This window comes from Temnothorax curvispinosus, unplaced genomic scaffold, assembly GCF_003070985.1.
Source record: "Temnothorax curvispinosus isolate PA1 unplaced genomic scaffold, ASM307098v1 QBEX01016041.1, whole genome shotgun sequence".
NCBI classification, from domain to species: domain Eukaryota; kingdom Metazoa; phylum Arthropoda; class Insecta; order Hymenoptera; family Formicidae; genus Temnothorax; species Temnothorax curvispinosus.
Window position 1 is genome coordinate 130,680 of NW_020225821.1, and position 24,876 is coordinate 155,555.

The window sequence follows — 24,876 nt, forward strand, 5'->3', positions numbered from 1 at the left end:
TTACTTCGCATAAACATTTTGTTTTATTCTTATCTACAAAGCATTATCGTTAATGCATCACATGTTACAACAATATAATCGACTTAGAAAATATATTTCAACCCTAAGATTCGTAACGGAAGGCAAGATAACAGCAGGCCACGATATTTTCGTAAATCAGCTTCAAATGTGCTCGAGACTTATTATATATTTCAATCTTCTTCTTTCTTTTTATTTTCTTCTTAGATGAAGATTATAAAGAATCTCTCAGCGAAGAGTATTTTGAGAATATATCATATTCAAGAGAAGTGTGAATTAATTATCGAAGAACAACCTCACGTCCAATATTCCGCTTTTAACCAGCGTGCACTACAGGAACTATCTTCTTAAGGCCGTGAAAAATAAATATTAAATAAAAGGATAACTAATTAATTCGAGTACCTATTATATACAAAATTACGTAATTCGCAACATGTTATAAAATAGATATTAAAGCTGGAAAACGAATGTATGTTCCCTTCAAATACATCTGAAATTAACAATAAATTACCTTTAACTGAGAGTATCGATATCCTTTTACTTTTTACATTCAAATTAAATTAATTAAAAAATAAGAATATAATTCAATTAGTAAAAAAAAGTCTAACGTAATTTATAAATTAAACTTATATAGTGTCAATATTTTGTGGCAATAAATTACGTAAAAAAAATAACTTAATAAATATATTTATTATAATCAAACTAGAAAAAATAAGAATAATTACATATCGTTGAAATTTTTGTAGAGGGTGGCCTGATAATCACGATTTGGAGGGAACATAAATTTTTACGATTTTTACGAAAATTTCTCTGTTGTGCCCGTTCTACGCGGGAAGACTCATACTCGGATTTATGATCCAAATCGAAAAATCTGGCATACAAAAATATACTCTGTAAAATTTAACAGATCTCTTTACAGCTATGGGACATACTTGGCAAGCAAACGGAACAAGGCTACGGACGCAACGTTAAAATGTCTCGGCATCGTCGCAGTCGCGCGTGTCGTGTCCGAACATCTCGCAGTTCTCGCAGTACGGCCTCTCCACGGATTGCTTCTTCGGAGTTTTCGGTACCGCTTTTTCGATAGTCCCCGTGAAATCCTGGGCCTGCCGGGGACAGTCTTCCGTTTCGTGCAGATCGAATTGATCGCAAATATCACAGAACATACGGGGCGCCGCTGTTCGCTTGTCCAGCGTGCTTCGAGTGTAGTCCTCGGCCTCGTTCGCGGGGACTCCCATCTCGAGAACCTCGATTTTGCACAACAAGCTCTCGTTCTTGCGTTGCATATCAACTATCACGGAGTTCAAAAAGTCTATCTGGCTCTTGGCGGTGTCGTTCTCCTCTTGTAACTTTGCGACGTCGATATCCTTTGCGACAATGTGCTGTTTCGTGTCGCCCGTGCCGTCGTAAGTGTTTTTCAGGTTTTCGTGCGATAACTTTAACTGATTCGTCGCCTCCGTCCATTTCGCGGTAATCTGCTTGTTCTCTTTCTCCAGTCGACTCAGCTCGTCCAGAAGTCGCGTCTCTTCCACCTTGGCAACGTTCAGCCTCTCCTGCAAGTTCTGCATGTTCTTGTTCACCTCTTTCTCATTGTTCTCCATAGTTCTCGCCAGATCGGCCGATTTCGTTTCCTGTTCTCTCAATTGCTTCTCAAGCGTGTTCACCGTGTGCTGTAGCTCGTGGATTCGCTTGTTCGCGCCGCTCAGCTCATTCTGCTTCAGCTTGATTTCCTCGTTCCGCAACTGCTGCTCTGCCTTGACTCTCTCCACTTGCGCGTCTTCCAGAACCTTCACTTGCGCCTTCAATTTATCGATAATAGCTTCCTTATCATCTAAATCGATTTTGTTCTTATCTACGGCGTCTCGCGACAATCGCAACTTGTCCTCCAATTTTCCATTTTGTTTATTTATGTCGTCAATCTTCTTCTGCTTAGCCGCAATTTCGCACTCTAAGGAATTTCGCAGCTTCAGTATCTCTTCCTCCTTGGAAGTTTCCGATTCTTTTATCTTAACTTCCGTTTCTGTCCGCAACTTCTCTCTTTTGTCCAATTCTTCGTGCAAATTCGATAACTGAGTCTCCAGTGACTTCACTAAGTTCTCCAGAACAGTCTTGGTCTCGAACAATTCATTTATTTTGCTTTGTTTCTGTGCAATCGCTTCTTGTGCGTTCGTCAGTTCATTGCTATTACGAGTATGCTCTTCTTTCATGGAAGAAATTGTAGCATTTAATTCGGCTATTTGAGTCTGTGAATTTTCCACCTCCGCTCTCGTCTTTGATACTTCGTCCGTCTTATCTTTAATCGTCCCTTCGGCGTCCTTCAACTTATTCCTCAACTCTTCCATTGTGCTAGTCATAGTATTTAAAGACGTTGTTAAATTCTTATCGGCAATCGCTTTGTCGCTAACTAAGGCGTCGTGCATTTTCTGTAATTCCGATAACTTATTTTCCACATCCTGAAGTTTCGAATTCTTCTCCTGAATCGAGTTCTCCAATTTCAACGTTTTATCCGACTCGGATTTCAATTTCTCCGTCAATTCCTCGATCGACCAACGATTCGCGCTTTGATCAGCCTCGAGTTTGCTTTTACACTTTTGCAGATTTTTTATTTCATCGTGCGAGGTCGATAATTCGGTCGACAGATCCGTAATTTTTTTCTGTAACGAGGATGTCTCTTCTTGGCAAGAATTCTGCAAGGTTTCACACTCTCCGCGAAGATTAACGATTTCTTTGTCTTTCTGCCTCAGTCGCTCCGTAAGATCGGTGAATTCACCAGATATCTCCTTCAAATTTTTCTTTGCGCGTTCACCTTCTTCTACCTTCGCCGATAATTCACTCTTTTCTTGTTCGTATTCGCGTATCTTATTAATATAATCTGCATTCGACTTTTTAGCCTCGTCTATCTGCGACTCCAAGTTTTTTTTCTCTGAACACAGTTGCTCGACTAACGTCGTGTTCTTGTTTAATTCCGTCTCGGTACTGGACAGCTTTCCCTCCGTTTGCTTCAACGTAGTTTCCGTTTGAAAAATCTTCTCGCGAGCTTCGTCTAATTCCTTCTCCTTTCTCCGCAAATCCTCGTTGTACCTCGACAATTGTTCCGACGAATCAGCGGAAGTGCTGATCGCGCTCGCTATATCAGACTCCTGTAATTAAGTTTAGATCATCAGTCTAATAAATTAATAACTAATTATTCTATACTGACCAGTTTTTCCTTCTGCAATGAGAGTTGCGATACTTTTTCCTCCGCCCTCGCAATTTGTTGATTCAATTTCTGCACATTCGACTCAAATACGCGAAGTTCGCTCTCTAAATTTGTTTTCGTTTGCTCGGATAATGTGAGGGCGTCTTGCAATTCTAAAAAAATTTAAAATAAATCATATTAGATTTACATTAACGAATATGTAATTAATTTTGTAAAATTAAATCTTCACATCAATCTTCGATACAATTTTACCTAAAGTCTTCTCGAGAAGATGTTTAATCTCTTCGTCTTTGCTCGCTATAATCGCCTTCAAATCGGCGACATCTTTCTCCAATTTAATGAGTATCAAGCCTTTTTGCGCTACATCTGCGTTTATCTCATCAATATATTTTGTTTTGTCATTAATTTGGGCCTCAAAACGTTTGGTTATTTCTTCTATTTGAGCCAAAGTAGCATTTCGCAATTCCGCGAGCTCTTTGTCCTTCACTCTCAGTTCCTCGCTTAATTTGTTTAACCGTGCGGTGGATTCTTCCTCCGAAGCGATTAAACTGGCTAAATCTTGTTCCTGGATTGATCGCATAACGTGAAAATAAAATTTCGGATGCTACATTCGTACGAGATAAAAAAAGAAAGATATACTTACCAACTTTTGCTTTTCATGAATAATCCTGATGTTGTCGTCACTCGTGGACCTGTAGTCTTGAATTTGTTTTGACAACACGCTGTTGTTGTCTTCGGCTAGTTTGAGCCTCGTATTTAGTTCTGCAAAATACACACAATAAAATCAATCTGTTCGCTAATATATCTAAAATTATATATATATATATATATATATATATATATATATATATATTTTATATACATATTTTATTATTGCATATTTAGATAAAAACGTCAAAATTATTTGCATAATAAATTAAATGCTATATAAATTATTAAAAATATTCCATCGAAAGCGAATGTCAACTGATACGCGTGCACTCTACACAATCAGCAGTAGATTAAATTTCTCAATTATTCGAATTTTTTATTTTTAATTTTATGAAACAAACCTTCCAATTTTCGTAAAGCGCTAACGAGTTCCTCGTCCTTCTTCTTGCAGAGCTCTCGTTCAGCGGCCAATTCGGCCAACAGTCTCTCGGTCTCCGACACTTTTTGCCCAAGTTTCTGCGAGACCTCCTCGATTTTTGTGTCCTTCACTCGCAATTGCTGCTCGAAAGATTCCGAAAGTTGACGGATACGGTTAACGTTCTCGGCCTTCAAGCCCTCCAGAGTCACATTCTGCTGCTCTAACAGTTTCTTGGACTTAATCTCCAGCTCTTCAGTCTTTTCTTTGATCAACTGATCTTTCTCCTCGATTGTCCGCCGATACTCCGACAGTAGTGAATCTTTTTCGCTTAAGCTCTCTCTCTTCATCGTTTCGATCGTTTCTTTCGATTTTCGCAGCTCCTCGTTTAACGCACTGGTATTCCTCTCGAACTCCTGTTTCATATTCTCCACCAATGTCTCTTTATCTTGCAAGTTTTGTTTGACAGCTCCTAGTTCCTTCTCTAGACAACTCTCGGAATCTCTGTGCGTCGTGCTCTCCTGCTGCGTTTTGCTCAATACAAGCTCCAATTCCCGGATACGTTCCACGCATTCGCCCACCAGACTTGACTTCTCCTGCACTTCTTTCTCCAGACTGCTCTTAATCTCCTCCAAGCTCTGATTACGGCTCTCTAGATCTAAAAGCCCGCCTCAGGATAAAGATGGAGAGCGAAAATCGCGTGGATCTCAAATCTAAAAGATTTAAGATCTGATTGTACATAGTTCAAGTATTGCCACATTGCGGATACCTTGAAGCTGGGAATTTTGCGAGTTCGTCGCGCAACTGATCTCGTTACGCAGCCGCGCCAATTCCTCCTCGGCCTCGAAGAGTTTGATGCTGTCGCGTTCCGTCTGAGCGGCACGCTCCCGCCGCTCCTCCGCAAGCTTATCCTCGAGCTCTTTGATCCTACTTTCATTTACAGTATTTATGACCTAGTGTGATAAGGAAAGCTGTTTAGTCCTTAGAAAGGTACGAAATCATATAACATGTCAGCATTTCGGATATTAACGTACAATTATTTTCTCAATTATAAAAAATATAAAGCGACAGTCAACATTATTTTTATAGAATGTGTTTTAAAGATGATTTAATTTAAATTCTTAGAATCGTATTTTTTTATAATTTAAATAATAAGATTTTGTAATAAATTAATCGAAATTGTCTATTATTATGGAGAAAATTAAATTCGTTGTAATTTTCTATAATATCGAATAAAGCACAAACACGTGTCATATAAAAACAAACGTGATTTGACTATTAAAGCTTACATTCGGAGTATATATGAGTAATATGAGTTTATTTAAATAAAACGATTTCCAACAGAAAGAAAGAGATATTTTTTTTACTTTAAGTTTTATTACTTTCAGTAATTATGGAAGTAACAAAACCTATATTAATATCCGAAAGCGTATATGTCGAAAAATAGAAAGCACAACGGATATGCGAAACAGAATGTGATTGTCGAAATGTACGAAATGCATGTTTCCTGGTGAAGAGAAAAAGAAGAAAGAAAGTAAATCAACAACTTTACGCGTGTGTGCCCAATTAAGAAACATATTATTCAATTTTGACATTCGTGCATACAAACATACACCACAAACAATTGTATAAAGATTAATTAAGTAATATAAATAACTTCGAAATGTAAAAAAGCGACAGAATTAATTCAATGCATGGAATAATTAAATAAATATATATAAATAAATAAATAACAAAACGTAAAAACAAAACGAGTACGTATCACACGCTTACGACAATATTATTTTAAATATCTTTGTGCATACGAAGCGTGTGTAGGTAATTTGTGAAGCTTACGTTATTCCACTAATACAACAGCAAAGCGTGACTACAAGGAAACACCCCGAACCCGAACTCTTCGATTTGGATGGATTTTTGTGGGTATATGTAGAGTGATTCAATACATGAATAACGATATGCCTCGTTCTTGCTTTATCGCCTTTTAAAGGTATAATTTTCAACTTTAAAGTCAAAAGAGCGCTTCCACATTTTCGCATATAAATATTTAACTCTTAAACTACAAGAAATAGAGAAAAATGTAAAATGTTTAAATTGAAAGTTCAATGGTAAGTTAAGATCTACCAAGTAACATAAACAAAAATTATAAAAAAAATTTTATATTGCAAAAAAAATTTTACTAATTTTTTAAATTTTTGTTTATACCACTTTGTAGACCTTAATTTACCATTGCACTTTTATTCCAAACAGTTTTCTTTATCGTTTGTTTAAGAGTTATACGCGAAAAAGTGGAAGCCCTTTTGACTTTGAGGTTGAAAATCATAATGATATAACACAAATGAAGCATACCATTATTCATATTGAGTCACTCTACATACTTACAAAAATTCATTTAAATTGAAGAGTTTGAGTTCGAGGTGTTCCCTTATAAGTTAACCACTGTTAATCCAAATTTATGTACAAAACTAAAATCGCGAGGAACGAAACTACTCATAAATGCATTAACAATTTGTACAATTTCAAATACAAGAGCGCTCAAGGCGCAATTATCACGCGCTATTCCATCCTTCAAATCTCGCGATTAACAAGCGGACGTCTTAGGACGTCGTTTACAGAGTGCATAGTTTAGTTTTGTTAGTATGACCGGCGCAAAGTTAGTCAGCGATAGCGTTTCTTAGTCTCTTTTTATTTGAGCGCGTTCCACGTCAGCCGAATCTTTGATAGAACTGCGACGAAATGCAAATGGCTAGAGTGATGATTAGGCAAGCGGTGCCGAAATACTGCGTCAATCCTTCCACGGGCCCGAAGCATCGGATACTCACACTTTGCTCAGATCTCTCTTTCTGAAAATAAATGATAAGTTTGCCGGATTAACAGAAAAACTAAATGTGTTCTCCTCTCCTCCTTAAAAAATAGCAGATTTCTCTTTTTTTATTCCCTTTTCTTGAAATTTATTCAAAATTCGATTTGTAACCAGAATAATTTTCCAAATTCAAAGTTCTATCTTCGCCGTTCTGTTATGTCGATGTCGGTATAAATCGCATAATTAATATATCAATTTTGAAATAATTTATTGCAATAGGATACTTCTGCACAAGATATTCCGCTGCTAAAAGTTGTTAAGCTAATTATCGAGTTTGTTTGTTGATGTAGCTAAAGCACGTGTCGTAACGTGTATATTACCCGCCACCGTTATCCCGCGTGCGTACCGAATTGAGCATTTTACGACGAAAGCGTGTACCATATTTATTTCGAGTAATAACAGATACCACTCACGATATCTCCTATAGTATTACGAATGAGATATTTAGAATAATGATTATATTATAAAACGAAAGCACATATTTGAACAAATCAGGATAACACAACAAAAATTTAAACGTCATTTATTTTTACTTAAGTGTGTCTAAAATATCGTATATAGGAAATTTTCTCTCACGTCGGTTCTACACTAATAAGAAAAACGAATGCCATTGCAATGATATTGGACATCTTGTATATATATTATTTATTAATATCCAGATGAAATATGAACAAAATAACAGCGTGAATGAATATACTTACTGAGAGTTCCGATTTTTTTTTTATGAGGTACTTAGAGTTTATTATGCTTAAGATAAATGATCATATGCTTGTATAAAACTGACACGCTAATTAACAGACGCACGTACCTGTATGTCGTCTTTATTCACGGACTCCTCTTCGAAACGAAACAGAAGATCCTCGCACTTCCGTTTCTCCTCTTCCAGCTGCACCACCAGCGCGACCTTCTCGCTGAGGAGCTTGGCGACGGTGAGCTCCGCTTCGTTGACCGTTTGCTGCATCTGCTCGCGATACTGAACATCGTCAATAATAATAATACCGAAAGAACAAAAAAGAGACGGGAGATGGGGGCTTTCGAAACCGGGACGAAACCTCAGAACGTCAAAGATATCGGTTCGGTTTGTCAAATTGATGAACAAGATATTTCAAGTCATTGACAGTATGTTGCACGATCTTTTTGCACGGAGCGGAGATAAAAGCACGAAAAATGGAGCACGATATTTCACGCGTTCAGACATTTGTCCCTAGGCCTGTTCTTTTTAGCCGACCTTCTTGCGCAGTTCAACTTTCCTCTTTTTCTTTCCATGTTGGAGAGAAAAAAAGAAAAGCTGAACTGTGTCACAAAAGCTAAAAAAAAAACCAGACTTCCTGTTTGAAAGGCCGCCCGTCGGCGTCGCCGCGATTTGAATTTGACGGTGTGTCTACCTTCTCATATTCTTGCTTGATCGAAAGCGCCGATTGCTCCGCTTGGTCAGCTTGATTCGCCGCTTTGGTGACTCTCTCGCGTTCCAGGTCCCGCTCCTTTCGCAGGAACTCGATCTCCTGTTGCTTCTCTTTCAAAACCTCCTAAAAGCACGAGCCGGGTTCTAATTCAACGTCGTGATGACGCGAGAAATTTTAAAAAACAAAGATTTCAGAGGAGAAGAAACCAATACAAAACTAACACGAAATGCAGTGTATAATAGCGATCATAATTTCCTATTTAATAATATTATCGTAATTTGCAGAGCTATCGCAAAAGAAAAAGAAACGCACGACTAAAACAATTTATTTCTCGATTTCTCTTTTCGGTACATATTTTTTAAAAGCTGTCGACCGAACTGGAATAAAGCGATGCTTCTTCGTTTGCGTCAAACAAATTATTACGAACTTGCAATATCAAGCACTAATTAATTCTTACACACTGATACATCCTTGTAAAATTTGTATAAAAAAGGACGGGATAAATAATTAAAACAATTCTCTTGCTGCATCGTATAAGTTTTTACAAAACACGAGCAAACTAAATTAGCAGCTACTACTCATTGGCTCTCTACTCGAGTTGAATACCAAGTTCCAATAAGAACGAGATAAAAGTGTCGCCGATTGAAAATCCTTCGATCGTTATTGCATTCCGCATTATGCAAACAGTTTTGCCGAGATCGCGCAGTCATCGAGTTTATGCGACGAGACTTTTAATCGACTGCCACTACAACGTTCCGGATTGCGAATGCAATTAGCAATACAAATCGCCGATCAATACTTTGGATCGCGTTAGTGAGATTTGATTGATCGGCTCGGTGATGCTGGTCGTCGTTTCTCTGTCAAGACAGATATCGATCTATGTACAATTATGTCTCGGAAAATTCTTAGAGGTGAATTAATCTCGCAACTGAGATAATCTCGCGCAAGGAAGAATTGACCAATCAAACGCAATACTTGTTAATTATCACGTGAATAAAACGACGTAGGAGAGATACTCACCTAGAAGCCAGAGAACATTACGAGGAGGAGGAAACGTGGGATTTTATTAACAATATGTACAGAGATCTATGTATTATAAGCTTCGATGATGCAACGAGCAATAACAATAAATTAACGACAAATAAGAAATAAATAAAATCGCAGTCGGCAACCGTTAACGATCGCTCGAGTCGAGTCTCGCTAGTCAGCCAAACGTCTCGCTAATTACCCTAATTAATGTACATTCGCGTCGCAACACGCACTTGTTAATCTACGTCTATTTCTACAGGATATATGAAGTAATTGGGGGATCGATGGGAGAATCGCGGGATAGCTTATCGGCGATCGCTTCTAATTGACGAGGATAATTAATTAATCAGAAATAATATATCAGAGTTACGAGTCGGGTTTCACCTGCAATGAACTTCGTGCAGGTGTCGACGTGCGCATGCCAGGCCTCTGGAATATCGGGGACATAACGGAAACACAAGAGAAAACAAAAAAATAAAGAAAACGTGCAAACCTTTCACAACAGCAATCTTAAATAACAATCAATGCACCAGTCAGAAAATCACGCGCGCCAAGGTACAAGTTTCGATTAAGAGGTCAGTGTTAATGAGAAAAAAATAGGCTGCCTAGAAAGCGGCAGGCAACGACTAAAATTTACGGAGGGAATTAACCCTTAAGTAACTTCGCAGGTGAAGAATTGGATCGCGAAGGATTCGACGCAAGAAGAGACTTAGGTCCATAATTGACAAAAAGGAAAAAAAATTAAAGTCTCCTTTAAAAACCAGGCGGAAATTTAGAATTCAGTTTAAAAAGTTCCATGCAAAAACGAACCGGAAAATTGCGAGATAGGAGTTTCTTGTAAGGCCCACTCTAACTCCCTGTCCAGACAGCACCATGTCCAAAGTCGGGGTATTAGACATCTTAAAAACGTCATTAAGACGTCTTTAAGACATCTTTGCGTGCAGTCTAGGTGTAATCATATAACACATAAATCATTCTCGCATTGAACGCTTCTCACAATTCTCGCGCATTGCGATTTTTCGCAAATGTAAGTCGTTCGCGGTTACTTCAATTCGATAAGAAATTAACTTCGTCACGCCGAATCCTCCACAAACCCGTTTGAAGAGTCTCTCGTGGGCTTCCCATGAAAAATCATGGTCGAGCTTCTGGCGATTCCTCAAAGAAGAAGACTTAAGGATCAATTGCCCAGCACCAACAAGAACAACAACAACAACGACAACAACAATACGTTCTACGGCTAGACTAATAAGTAAAGAGCCAACAACTTTTGGCGGCGGGCCGCAGGATAGCCGCGCGCAATCCTCTCTCATCCCCTTCATTCCGGCATGGTGAACCTTACCCTCGCCGTGGTGCCGCTCGCCGGGCTCGTTCTCGCGCTGACGACGCTTGAGGCGAGGCTGGAGGCGAGCGACTCGCGCGAGCCGCTCCTCTTCTGGAGGCTGGTGACATTAAGGGCGGCGCCGCTCGGCTTGTGCACCACGCATATGGACGGCCTCTTGCTGAACGGCGACTTGCTGACCTTGTGCACGGGCGCGAACAAGCCGTGCTTGGGCAAGCACTCGAAGTATCTGGATCAACGGGTGGGTTAGTTTCGCGGAAATCTCGGGAACGCGAGTCGCGAGTCGTAAAGGGGATGATCATGCGAACTATATCTCTCGCGACGCATCTCGAGCAAGCGTTAGTCGCGGGACCAGCGAATTAAAAGAGAAAACTTTGAATATTCCCCGAGATCGTTGGGGACGTCAGAAATGGAAATTCCCCTCTTTCTTACGGAAAGTGAAAAACTAAATTCTCTTTCTGCAGTATTTTGAAAACCTAATGTCAGACAATATTAATCAATACTGACATTTAACCATAAATAAGAATTCCTGGGATTTTATATCATTCCGATAAAAAGGGTTAAATTCATTAATGATGTCACAGACTCTAAGAAACGAGAAAAGAAAACTTTTAGCGAGTAATACATGTAGTAATTAAACGGAGTAATATACTCTTAATAAACGAAGCAACGGTTTTTCTTCTGGGACCGGTTAGAAGCCTCAGGATTGTTTTAAATGATGGAAAATACGAGGCAAATTTGATATTCTTTCTTTCTTTTCTTGCGTCAAGATGCTACGTCGAGGTTCAACCGAGGAAGATGCACACCTTTTGTCATTGACAGAGCCATCATTCTTGCCGATCGGGTCATCCAGCTCCACGCCGCACCATTCGCCGGCGGCGAACTCTGCGGTACCCTGATATCTGAGCACGCCGGTTTTGCTGCCCTGGCTCGACGATACTATCACCCGGTCACCTATCCTCAGCTCGCCCCTTTGGGTCGTTGACGACAGACTTGTCGTCGATGCATCTGCATTCACAGTTTTCAGCGATGCGCGATCATTATTACATACCCACTCATTTAACCGCGCGCGCGCCGGTTAAGGAATCACGAGCAAGTTGGATAATCTCTCTCTCTGTCCCGTTAAAATTAAACTGTTTCTTTGTTTTCTACAACGACGAACTAGATTCTAGGTTCCTGTCTATACAATAGTCAAATAATATTTTTCTTTCTTCTTTGCTAAGTACTACTTAAAGTTAAATCTATGTATAATTTACGTTTCTATGAATACATATTTCCCTTTCCTCCTTCATATATTTTTATTATACTTCTTTCTTTATTATAAATCTATTGTTCAGTTAGACTAATCTTATGACTTTCTACAGGTATAAATGAATTAAAATATTCCATTTTATTGTACACAAAGGAAAATCAGCTGCTTCTCTATTCTACAAGATAACGAGAATGAATAATTTCCTATGGGTATGTCAATTTACTTATTCGGTATATTTTCAATCAATAAACTTACTACTCTCGAAATTAGACAGCTCTTTAAATTAGATTTTTCTTTCCAAAAAATATTAAATTGCTCTGTGTTTACGAACATCTGCAAATAACTTTGATCAACGTATTCTGCTGATAAGCGCGTTATTCGCGAAATTAAATTATTATTGCAAAAATTTAATCAAAGATCTTAAATTACGTGACACTTAAATTACGTCACGCTGCATGCTAGTGAAACTAAATTATTTCCGTGCTACGTGCTGACTAAAAAACTAAATTTTTTTACATTAAGTCGTGTACTTTCCATAATAGAGTGTTCTTGAAGCACTATCGCATTGTAATTAAAATAATGCAAAGTAACTAAAAATAATTTGTGCTTCTCAAGCCTCTAAATTAGGCCCACACAGCATGATCAACTACGATTAACTCTTTCACCTCACCTTTTCTGTTACTTCAATTTTAATTATAATTTCATCAAATAATTTTAGTGTCTATATAATAAATACGCATAATTAATCTTTATAACTAATCTTTTTAATAAAATATTTGTTTTAGAATAATAAACAAAATATCTCATTGTTACTTTATATCATCATCGTGATTATTATCCGGATAAGAATTCTCAGCAAGAGCTTTTAAACAAATGTTAAACAATATTGCTGAATATTACATAATTCTACAGTAATATAATCTGCTTTAAAAAAGAGTATATATCTTGCTTCAAAAAAGATTCCATACTAGAATAAAATTATTTGACAGGCTATTTTAGATCGAGAGATAATTTTCTCTCACAGCGAGAGAGGCGAAAGGGTTAAGGCCAAGATAAACTAAATGAAATCTGTAGACGGCGTTTGGCGTGCGTTCGAGTGTGTAGCGTTAGAAGGCGTCTACGGACGTGGCGAATATCTCTTGTAGCGATCCTTACTCAATGACGACGACATGGATTTGCTGAGGTAGCCGCTCCTGGTGCTGTCGGGCGGCGTCGACGGCGATGTGATCACGCTAGTCTGATGATCGCCCAACGGGTATCTGGTGAGTCTGGTGAGCCTCGAGAAGATTCCTTTCTTCGGCTCGCACTGAAAATACCGGCTACCCGCCACCGAACCGTCGTTCTTCCCTAAAGTTCAAGGTTTGGGAACCTGAGGTTTCACCTTCACTCTTTCTCCGAGCTCCGCCGACTTATCTCTCTCTTGTTTTTTTTTTCATTCGCGATTAATGGGACTTCTTAATGAGATTTCAGTTACAGTATGATCTGCATGATCTTGACAATTAATCAGGAAAATTCTTTACAAATACGGATGTCTTAAATCTTTGAAATTAAGATTCTTGATCTTTACAACTCTTACGATCGACTGGATCGTTACGGTGGTCCTTACCGATGGGCTCGTCCAGGACGACTCCTGCCCAGTCCCCAGGGGCGAATTTGGTCTCGCCGATATAAGCGATCGTGCCTGGTTTCGTGCCGCCGACCCATACTCGGTCTCCAATTTTAAAGCTGTCTGTATCCTCGGTTAGGACGACGCTGGTATCTACGCGGGACCGAAGAGGATTCTGTTTGAAATATCGACTGGCGACAACGCTAAGTTACAAAAATCTGACCTCGATGTCCCGGAGCAATTTTAGAGATAAACAAATCACTAGGCGGGACGCATGTCTAATAAAATTGACGGTTCAGTTGTAAACTTGTGATTTTCACTAGACTCTTTAAGAAAATTCTGAAGTGGATTCTTCCCTTAGTAAAATTATTAAAGTATCTATAGTTTTCAAATTATTAACGACTAAAAGATATAAGATTTTACTTTATACAAGAGAATTTTAGTTTCAGCGTTAGTTACAGATTGAAAGAGTCAATATTTTAACATTGTAAAAAAAAGATGTCAAAAACTGTCATATTATACTGTTCCTTTAAAATATTTGCGAAATTACAAGAACCGTCTACTCTAACTTGAAGAAATTGGTTCAAAGAATATTCAGTAACTGAGACATTCTATATAAATCCTTGATGTTACATTAAATTACGTATTACATTTACTATTACTACGTATTTCATATTATTGTGCAAACTATATTACGCATGCATATATAAAATACATGTAAGATGCTATATATAAATTAATAAATATTCTAAACGTAAAGCAAAAGCGCCGTTAACATGAATACATAAATACAAATGCGTAACACTACACAGGCCAATAATATTTACAAACCTACAGCTACGCTCATATGAAAGTTCACATATCCTTCAATATCGCGAAAATAATCTAATATAAAACGATTTCATATTTCACTATAAAGTTTGATTTTAGAATACATATACATTTACGTATGTTTAAGTACATTTTACTTAAAAAATCTACATTTTATTTTTAAAAATCTAAAATACTCCGAATCTCGAACAAACACAAACATCAACTGACAGATCGTAATTCAATATCAAGTTTTATTGGTTCTATGAAACTAGACTAACTGTCGACTACGAAAAGTCGTCCACTGTTTCTTGTGAATATAGCTTTAAGAATTGCGATCTTTGAAAAACTTTATTGTATGCGGCTTACCTGACCCTCTTCGCAAGCTAGCCTCGTTTATGTGACGGCCGTGCGATTCCCAGAGAGGCTCCATCTGATCTGCCGTTGTCATGCAAAATAATGCAAATCATAGCAAAAAACGAAAAAAAGGAAAAATAGAGTGTACCTCGGCGCGAAAAACGTTTCTCTTTGCCGAGAGTGCAACAGTAAAATTTCGTCCAATCAATTTTAATTGGTAATTATCGTGCTAATAATAATTCGTCTATCGCTACAATTCTCAATATAATTACAATAGCGAGATAATATTAATCTATGTGTAAGCTAATAATATTTCAATGATAATTAGATATTAGAAATAATTATTAACTACAATTACAAATTACTATAAATGGCAATTAATATTTGTAATAATTAATATTAAATATAATACACCCTTTCAAAGCCGAAAAGCACGAAGTAAACCCCCCCCCCTCTCTCTCTCTCTCTCTCTCTCTCTCTTTCTCTCTCTCTCTTTCTCTCTCTATTCATATTAAACATAATACCTTTAATATGTATCTCCGATATATTTATAATTTTAATTCAATATACTTATTTTCCATCGTTTTAAATATTCTTTTTATTTTACATATTTTTTGTATTTTTCTTTAATTCAAGGCCAATTTGCGCGCCGATAATAATTTTGGAGACACGTAATGACATCGGTGCGAAGTTGTAAAGTTGATTATAGCACGCTAAGTTAATTACTAATTATTATGAAGCGACGTTAAAGAGGGGACGACGAGAGGTGATTCGGCGCGAATCGGATCAGGGCTTGGTCCTGGTAATTGCCGTTGTGATAATCGGCATCGGAAGTTGATCACAATCGGCCCAAGACAGAGAGTTATGTAAACGAATCGTTAATGGCGAGTCAGGGTGTGTCCAGATGACGCCGATAAGATCTGGCGATTTCTAGCGCAATATGCAATTATGCGAGATATTTTTTGAATAGCACAATCGTTTATAATCGTATCATATGTTGTTTTAATAAACTAGCGAAAAAAAATTCGGTCTCAATATTCATAATAAATTTATTTTGCTTCTATATTCTAGCTATTTCATGTTATAGATATGTATAACGAATAATTCATATTTTAAATCAATTTACGCCATTTACGGTCAGGACTGGATCTTGGTAGACTAATATTATTTGCGTGAATTTTATGTACAATTCTTCGTGAGATTTTCCAAGACGAAGAATTGTACACAAAATTCACGCGAATAATATTTATTGGACGTTTTCTCCAATTGATTGTATATCGATCCTATTTCACTTTTCTTATTATCATAGTAAATACCTATTTCCACACAGAAAAAAAAGAACATTCTTATTTAGAAAATTTTTGACATGTAAGTCTTAACCCTTAAATGCCACACCTCTCAAGAATCTCGTAAATGACACATGGGGTCTAAAAGACCCCAGCATGAAAAATGTCTCCTTACTCATTGATTTTTTGATACATAGTTATGAAAATTATTTTCAATGTTGTTCAAGGCTTAGAAAAGAGAATAAAATGCTTATATTGTTAAAATTTCAATTTCAACATAGTATAAAAAATTAAGTAAACTGAGTACTGCTAAGTGTACAACCGTGTAGATCAATCACTCAACTATCATCAATGGGAGCATGAGCTCCATTTTTGGCAAGAACATTTGAAAACATTTCATTCTAAAGGGTCTGGGGTCCGCTGGACCCCGGGTGGCATTTAAGGGTTAACCCTCAGTTTTTACACCCCGACATTACCTCACCAGAATCTGAGAAACCCCTGCCGTCTTCTCCAGCTTGTATCTTTAAGACAAATGCATCAATTTGAAGTATTTTTTTTTTTTAATCGATGCGTCTTTAAAGATCTACAAGACTGTGCAAGTTAGATTATTCACAAAGCTCATCATTCACGTCGCCAATGTTCCTCCCGCGGCGTTGCGCGCGCGCGAAAAAACTCCGCAAAAGGAGTCACCGGTCACCGGTATGTCCGGGTATTCGTGGCGATTCGCGATTTAATTAATTACTTATGGAAAAGCGCGTGGGCGCGTGCCTTGTCGTAGTAGGTCGGTCGCGTGGGTCGGAGCCTCTGTTCGACGAGATGAAATCGCGATTACGCGGCCGCAACCGCCGAGGTCTCCGCCGCCGCCGCCGCCGCCACCGCCGTCGCGTCGCGGCCGAGAGAGGCGTTATGTATCCCAGCGATTTTATCTTTAGTGCAATCTGCATTTAATGCACCTTTTTACGCGCACGTTGCATCGCTCGGAATGACGCGCGATTACGCGCGAACGGTCGTCCGCGATCGGCCGGTCGACGCGACGGTACGCCGATCTCGAAATGTCAGAATTAAAAGATATGTACTTAGCGAAACGGTGACGTTTTCATCTTTATTTGAGAATCTTAATATCATTAAAATGTTGTTAAATATTTTTATAATAAAACTAACACGGTTAAAATAACCTAAAAAATAATTAATTTAATAATTTTAAAAATAATCTAAAAAATAATCTAAAAAATAATCTAAAAAATAATTTAAAAAATAATCTAAAACTTAAATAAAATTGACATTGCTAAAATAATCTAAAAAATTATATTAATCCCGAAAAAAGGTAAAAAAGAGAGAAGAAGTAAACCGCTTCAATTAAACTTCAAGAAGAAATTTTCTCCTGAATTTGTCAAAAAACGCGTTTCTGTGTATTAAAATTCGTCCCGAGACATCCATATTTTCGTTGCTGCGTAATAATCTATGCGAAACCTTGCGCGATGACGGTACATGATTATTAGAGCCATACGCGACGCACGATAATTCTCGATGACAGAATACACTATACTTTTTAATTCAAGCGTGTTGGCCGTGCATGATTAATACAGAACCGACGTGATCCGACGCCGTAATCGTGGCGCCATGTTTCGTTGGCGAATGTCTGTGAATTATGCATCTTACATGATTTTAATTCCTCTTACATCAATTCTTACATATATATAATACACATTATTCTTTTATATAAAAGATTATTAATTAATTACACCTTGTAATAACGTAAATTCTATTTTATGAATCCTTTTAAAAATAATAGATTTTAAAATCATACAATCGCAATTGGATTCCTGTATTGAGTTGAAATTTATTTTATTATTTTCCATAAAAACTTTTGCAATACTTACCGTCGAAAAGAAGCGTAAACATCCTTCTCGTTAGATATATATCTTTTAATTTATAAAAAAAATGATCTGTAAGAATTTCTATCGAATCTTCGAATGAAAATAGAATCTGTTTAACATTCTAGCTGAATTTTTAACAGAGCATTACCGAATTACTTTAGCCCATCGATTATCCCACGTTTTGTAGGGTTAATAGTGTCAAGTACCCCGATCACTCGATACGACACAGCTGTAAGAATGCCTATAGAGGCGGCCGTTGCATGGATATACGGGCACTTTGATCCCTCATGCGTAGATATCCACGTAAGTACGTAAACCAGTTTAATAGCCGTAGATAGATATCGTTACAGCTGTTACGTGTAATTCATCTCGCGTTACAACGAGATTACGACGCGACATAGCGAATGTGATTAAGCAATTGTAAACGCTATGTCGATAATTATGAAAATTAACGATATCTTTATCCGTTCAATTGCGAAATCATTGTGGAAGCGAACTCAAAATTAACCCTATTTCATCCAACCAGCCCTTTCGTGTCCCACAAGTTTCTAACAGTCGTTTATTCCGGAAAACAAATGATCGTCAGATAATCCCCCACTCCTAAAAAAAGTTGTTGTGGCAGGGAACCTCAGGTAAAAATTTCAAAGTCCTAGCTCATTTACTCTCGAAACAGCGAACAATCAAAATCTCGGTAGAACACGAAAGTGCATGGTTGGAGGATTACGTCAGTGTTTTGTGAAAGGTAAATGAGCTTTTTTTCGATAAAAATGTATTTTTATGTATAATTTAAGCGTATTTAAAATATTTTTGTCGTTAAAAAAAAATTTAACATTCCACAGAGGTCTATTATGGCTCAGAGGCAAGTGGAAGAGATGGGGAAAAGCTACAATTATAAAAAAAAAATTAATTTTTTTACATAAAAAATATCTGTCACACTTCAAATTCGCCTTTTCTTATTCAGAAATTTTTTTTCTAGCATTCTTTAAGTTTTTAAAGTCCTTCTGTACCATTTAAACATTACCAAATTTGCGGCGACAAAATTAAGTATTCCTATTTAATTAATAATTATCTCAGTTTTTTTCTCATTTGCACTACTTTTAGCTTTAATTTGCGTTTTGGTTTATTAAGCTTCGTCAATTTGTTCGTGAGTTATGATTTTTTAAGTAAAACGAGTCGTAACGTGTATTTGTCAACATATAATTGTTGTAAAAAAATATTTAAATAAATGATTTCCAAATTTTCTTTACATTGATTTTTAGTCGTAAATACAAAGATATTATAATAATTTTTGGGGAATTTTTCAAAGCTATTAACATTATAAAAAACACGTGGGACTCGAAAGTGCATGGTTGGAGGATTATTGGGGCAAAAAAAACGTTGGATGAAATAGGGTTAAAAAATTGAAAAAAGAAATATATTTATTTATTTATTTCTTTTCTTAATTTTTAAAAATTTTGAGTTTCTTTCTATATAATATATATAATTGTATAATCATGGCAGAACGGATAAAGTGGTCGCACCCGATCGCGATTACGCCGCGCGCTACCACTTTCGTAGACACGTGTTTCATGCCCACGGTTTTCATATTTACCAAAGACTAATAGCAGACTTTCGTCAGACCGCGGAATTCGAATGGATGGCCTTAAAAGCGGCTTCAACAGCGTTCCCGTACAAACATCAAGCAAATGGCAAAGTAGCAGCCCGAAACGAACCGTGGCCCCGCGCGCGGCGCGCACTCATAAACCATTTATCTTTCTCCATATTTAGCCGATGGTGTCACAGTTACCGCAGAACACCATGCCGACGATTGCGTCAGAGCGAGGCGCCGCGCCGCTTTGCCTTTCCGTTGCCGTCGCGGTTAATTTGAGTCCTTGTCGGAAAGAAAAATCAGCTAATCGGAATTGAACTCGAGCGATTGGAAAATCGGTTATGCTGCCGCAAACCACGTAATCGATATAGAGTATTCTATAATAATTACGTGTCTTAATGATGTCTTTGAACTGTAATCGATTGCAAGAGAATACCATTGTCATTTTGTTTCGACATTTTTTTAATATCGCAGACATAAATCTCGTTACAATTATATGTAAAATATTCTTTTTACGAATTATTCTAGAAATACTACCACAGCTGACGTACAATCCGTTTAAATTACACAAACAAATTTTCTCTGTTAACTCATATCCCTCATTAACATTAACTATCAAAAGGGTCAAAATAACCCGTTTGACATTTTTAAATAATGTATTACTCATTTTTAAAACATGTTAATTTCTGAAATTTTGCCTGACTTTTATTGAAGTTACATAGATGATAAATTTTATTAATTTGTACTCTCTTATTTTCTTTTCTTTTCTAAGATTTCTTCGGTAAGAAATAAATATAGATTAATCCCCGGTAGCTTTAGTGTTAATTTGGTGAATTTTAGAAATTTGAACACAAATATAATTTTAATCTTCCGACGGAAACATTCGAGACGTTTCTCCTAATTTCATTTAAAGTTTTAGTTTTAATTATTATATAGCGATTCTGCTATATCCCTTCCGCTGGACCTCGCAATAACGTGAAACGAAAAACGAAGGCCTTGAATCTCCCGATCGAATTGCGAAACTCGAGAAACCGATCGACCAATCTCCCGCGAGAATCAAAACGGGAGGGCAAAGGGAGCGAGAGGAAAAAAGAGAAAGAAAAGAGAAGGACCCGGGGAGAAAAGACGCGAAACGCGACATGAAATCGCGGGCGCGAGATAAACATCAGTGCAGCGGCTTGCATAATCGCAATGCGTCAGCCGACGTTGTGCGATTGTGCGGCGAAGGCAATTCAATGGCGTTGTACCAATAAGGCAAGATACGTGCCCTGGATGCGACCAGAGGCGATCGCGAAAACGCACCTCATCGCCCGTTATGCATCGCCGAGAGGCGCGCCGAGAGTGATCTGCGCGGCAGAAAAATAAAGCGATATAAAATCTGATATTCTGCGTCTTCAGAATGCGGCTGTTGTACGAAGGCAAAATCTAAGAAAAGAAAGGGAAAGGATGGAAAAATAGTAACAAAGAAAATAAGACAAATTTGTACTTTAGAAGAGAATGAGGAAATAATAAAATAAAAAAAAAAACGGGCACAGTAACAACGGTACCGCAACCAACAATGATAGAACTACGTCTACTGCGACTAGTTCATGTTAAAGTATTCAGCGAAGGACGGTTGACGTAAGGCTACGTCGATTGTCACTATTTCATGTTCAAGTATTCAGCGAAGGACAGTTGATTTTACTGTGCCTGTTTCATTTTTATTATATTGGTAATTTTTTTCTAATTCTATTATGTTCTTTTCTACCCCTATTTCATATATAATTTTTTAAAATTTGGTTGATTAGTTCTTGAGTTACATACGTTACATACGTTAGAATTTGCTAGAAATATGTACATACGTAGAAGCCTAATAAAGCTGGGTCTAATCAATTAAATCTTAAAGTATTACATATAAAATAGGGGTAGAAAAACTGAAGAATATAATGGATTTAGAAAAGTTGCCAATAATTAATAATAAACTGCCAAAAAAGAAGAATTATTGAAAGTGGTTGAGACTTGAGCATAATTATTTGCTTATAATTGTTTGACTTCCTCATTGAGGAAGCTTTTCGAGATTTTCGAGACTTTCGAGAGGAAATGGGACTATATAAGCTATCCAATGACGTATTAATCATTACTCTACGATTATTAGTTTCGAAGATATAAACGTTCAAAGTGTGACACGTTTTCGTTGCATCTGTGCTCCCAATGTTATCCCCTACTTACTGTCGACAAAGACGTAGTTCTACGTCAAAATTCAAATCTTGGGTGAAGAATTAGATTTTAGAAGAAGAAAGGCTGTATAAACTGGCGTAGAAAATATAGTACAAGAGAATGAACTTACAATGCAAGGAAAAATCGGTTGATCAAGTGATCAAAGAAGAAATTATTTATTTATTTATACGTAAAAGTTGGCGTAAAAACGATAAAGCAACGCGTCGTGGCGATAAATTTTCTACAAAATTAATTATTATAATTACTACCAAGTATTTGTGAAGAATATTTCATTTATATATTATATATATATTTTCTTTTACTACCTAAAAATATTATGCCTATATTGAGATTGCTATTAGATTTGTCTTAACTTCCGAATTATCTGCCAATTATCAGCAAACAACGTTCTTAATCACTCCAGTTCCTTTCACTTTTCAAAAAGCGGTTTATTATTTAAAAATACGTTCCGCGAGCGTTAAAAATACGAATCACTCTCGATCAATCGTGACAAGTCAAGTTGATCGGCGTTCACAAATGAAGAACAGCGACAAACATGCATATAAATTATAATAATCGAATTGAGTGATAATTAATGTAAAGTTATAAAACGTAATAAAATTTAATTATGATAATTATACTGATTACTGAACAATCCTTCGAATTCTGTTTTCAATGTTTGACGATCAGTTTGACTCACCACAATTTACTCTTTCGGCGAACGCTGCACAAAGTAGAGAAAAAAAGATTTCGTTTACCTATCCTACTCCTCTTTTAACAAGACAACAGAAAGAAAAGTAAGCACTATTCGCAAAGTACACGCGACTCACCATTAATTCCCACGAGTTTCTGATGAAAAATATTTACCAGTTTCTCTCTCTGTCTCTCACCTTCTCTCGCGCGAGGGATGTGTCGTCGCGAATGGCCGAGGAACGACTCGCGCGAGCAACAACTCACGGACTCGCGCTCGCCAGAGCGCTCGCGTTCACACTCGTTCACAATCGAGCCGTGGGCGTGCACGGTGTTCCCGGTGTGCGTGCATGCCGGGGCGAATTAACGAGACACTCACAATACGCGTTCGAATCGTAATAACGTTCATAATAACTTAATTACTGTTTATGATAGTCTTCGTCAAAACGTACTCCGCGCATAAACACTTTTACAGCATAAGAAAGTTAGCATTACGAAAACAGATTAACGTTAATGACATAAATACGACTTTACTTATCGGTTATATTTATCACCTGAATCATCTATTAATTAATAAACTTTCCATTACACTTCGTATGCATGAGGCAAATGGCAATGGATCTCTCTTTCGCGTAATAATAATCGTAGAAAAAAATATTTTTGATAAGATTCTTCCGGATTCTTCCTATCTATTGGTGTTTTAAAAATTTGAACCGGAATTAAGAGACATAAAACCTGAAAGACAATATGTTATTTTCTTATGCAGGTAAAATATGGAGTATGAAGAGCGGGTATATGCATATATTTATTAATACATGATCTATTTTTCAACCTAACATGGGATATTGTCAGACATTCTTTTATGCCTCTTATCAATATCAGATATCTATATATATTATATCTGTTTAGTACAAAAATGGATAACAGATATCAAACAATAACACACGCTCAAATAATATAACACTATAATTCGCATGCAATAAAAAGGAACGGCGCATAATTTTGTTCAAGACTCACTGGACGTTGGTCTCATTGGGGAAGGCGGAATCGCCGGTCTGGGAGGCATGGTGGAGCAAGGCCGGCCTATCTTCGACGGCGGTCTCAGTCCTGATGGTTTTGACTCCATTATTCTCTATGTACTCACTGTTACACTGCACTGCAACAAAAATATTATGTTAATTAAAGGTAATGTATATAAAAAAAAGCAAAGTACGGAAAAAGATATTAATTTAAAAGAAACTTTTTTAAGAGGTATAAGCAAAGACAGAAATAATCTAATAAACGATAAATCTGAGATATAAAATGTAAATACATTAAATTTTTTTTATTAGAGGGTTTTCCTGGCACGTTCTACTACATTTTGAAATAAGATAAGTAAAGAATGTTGAAGAATTAAGTTAGAGTCAAATCAAATTTGGATAAACCGACGAGAAGGAAAATTTAAAGAGGTGATTAAGTTAAATTAAGCTTTGCGAATTTAACCAATTAAAAAATTTATGATTTTGCTGAAACCTTTACTACGTTTACGCGAGCGTTACTTCTGTAGTAACTTACGATAATTCCTTCGCGTAAACAGGATTTTGTAGTAACTTACGATAATTTACTCCGCGTAAACGAGTGATATATTTATCGTAAGTTACTACAGAAGTAACGCTCGCGTAAACGTAGTACTTGTCACTGACAATTACTCGCGTTTTCTCGAGCAAGAGAAATTCGCACAAGCAATTGCGAATACTATACGCGAAGACTAGGAAGTATTAGAGAGTACTTGTGAGTTCTAGTAAATACTTGCAAGTTCTAGCGAATACTTGCGAGTTGTAGCAAATACTTGCGAGTACTTGCGAATATTTTTTAATACTCACGAGTACCCGTGAGTATCCGCGAGTACACTATTAGATCGGCGAGTGCTTCGTACCGTTATCACACTCGACGATACGCGCAGACAACAACGTATACCTTCTCCAGCAGGAGCGAAAGAGACTCGAGTCTGACGAACGAGAGTTAACCTCAAAAATGTTTCGCGCCCGTGCGCGAAGCGCGGAGCTCGAGGATCGCGGTCTCACCTGAATAAAACGCTATCCGGGACGACCCGTGGAAGACAGCTAACGCATTTTACGCGCGACAATCGCGAGAACCGCGGATAAACGGGCGCAACGCAAAAATCACCCGATATCACAACTCGCGGAAAGAATGACAACTGTCCGTCACGGCCGGACTCGCTAACCTGTCAGCGCGAAATGTCCCCAGATGAGATTCAGCCGGAGCAGAGAGAAGGATCTTTGGCCAGAGTGTCACAGACA

At 37.3% G+C, this 24,876-nt stretch overlaps 1 protein-coding gene across 9 annotated transcripts; it reads right to left on the bottom strand.

The window, feature by feature from the left end:
* Window positions 1-24,795, bottom strand: LOC112466323 (restin homolog). Of its 9 annotated transcripts, none has more exons than XM_025034378.1 (16): window positions 24,640-24,794; window positions 23,594-23,727; window positions 14,952-15,020; window positions 13,773-13,925; window positions 13,322-13,513; window positions 11,721-11,922; window positions 10,915-11,143; window positions 8,529-8,669; window positions 7,952-8,116; window positions 7,103-7,123; window positions 5,053-5,236; window positions 4,270-4,941; window positions 3,861-3,979; window positions 3,470-3,782; window positions 3,218-3,369; window positions 1-3,158 (listed from the first exon to the last, which is right to left on the bottom strand). In XM_025034378.1, the coding sequence occupies exons 2-16, from the start codon at window positions 23,700-23,702 to the stop codon at window positions 987-989; spliced, it is 4,893 nt and encodes a 1,630-aa protein (XP_024890146.1). In that variant the 5' UTR covers window positions 23,703-23,727; window positions 24,640-24,794; the 3' UTR covers window positions 1-986. The 9 variants fall into 9 exon arrangements, with proteins under 9 accessions (XP_024890146.1, XP_024890147.1, XP_024890145.1 ...); XM_025034379.1 differs by having other exon boundaries at window positions 7,952-8,104; window positions 23,594-23,732; XM_025034377.1 differs by having other exon boundaries at window positions 23,594-23,732.
* Window positions 24,796-24,876: the final 81 nt, after the last annotated feature.

Excerpts from the sequence above, each read along its gene's own strand:
- LOC112466323 (XM_025034378.1), bottom strand. The coding sequence starts at position 23,702 with ATGGAGTCAAAACCATCAGGACTGAGACCGCCGTCGAAGATAGGCCGG. Across the intron at positions 8,670-10,914 it reads CGAGCGGCACCACGGCGAGG|GAGGTTTTGAAAGAGAAGCA; the intron begins GTAAGGTTCACC and ends TCGTGCTTTTAG. Across the intron at positions 3,980-4,269 it reads CGCTTTACGAAAATTGGAAG|AACTAAATACGAGGCTCAAA; the intron begins GTTTGTTTCATA and ends TGTATTTTGCAG.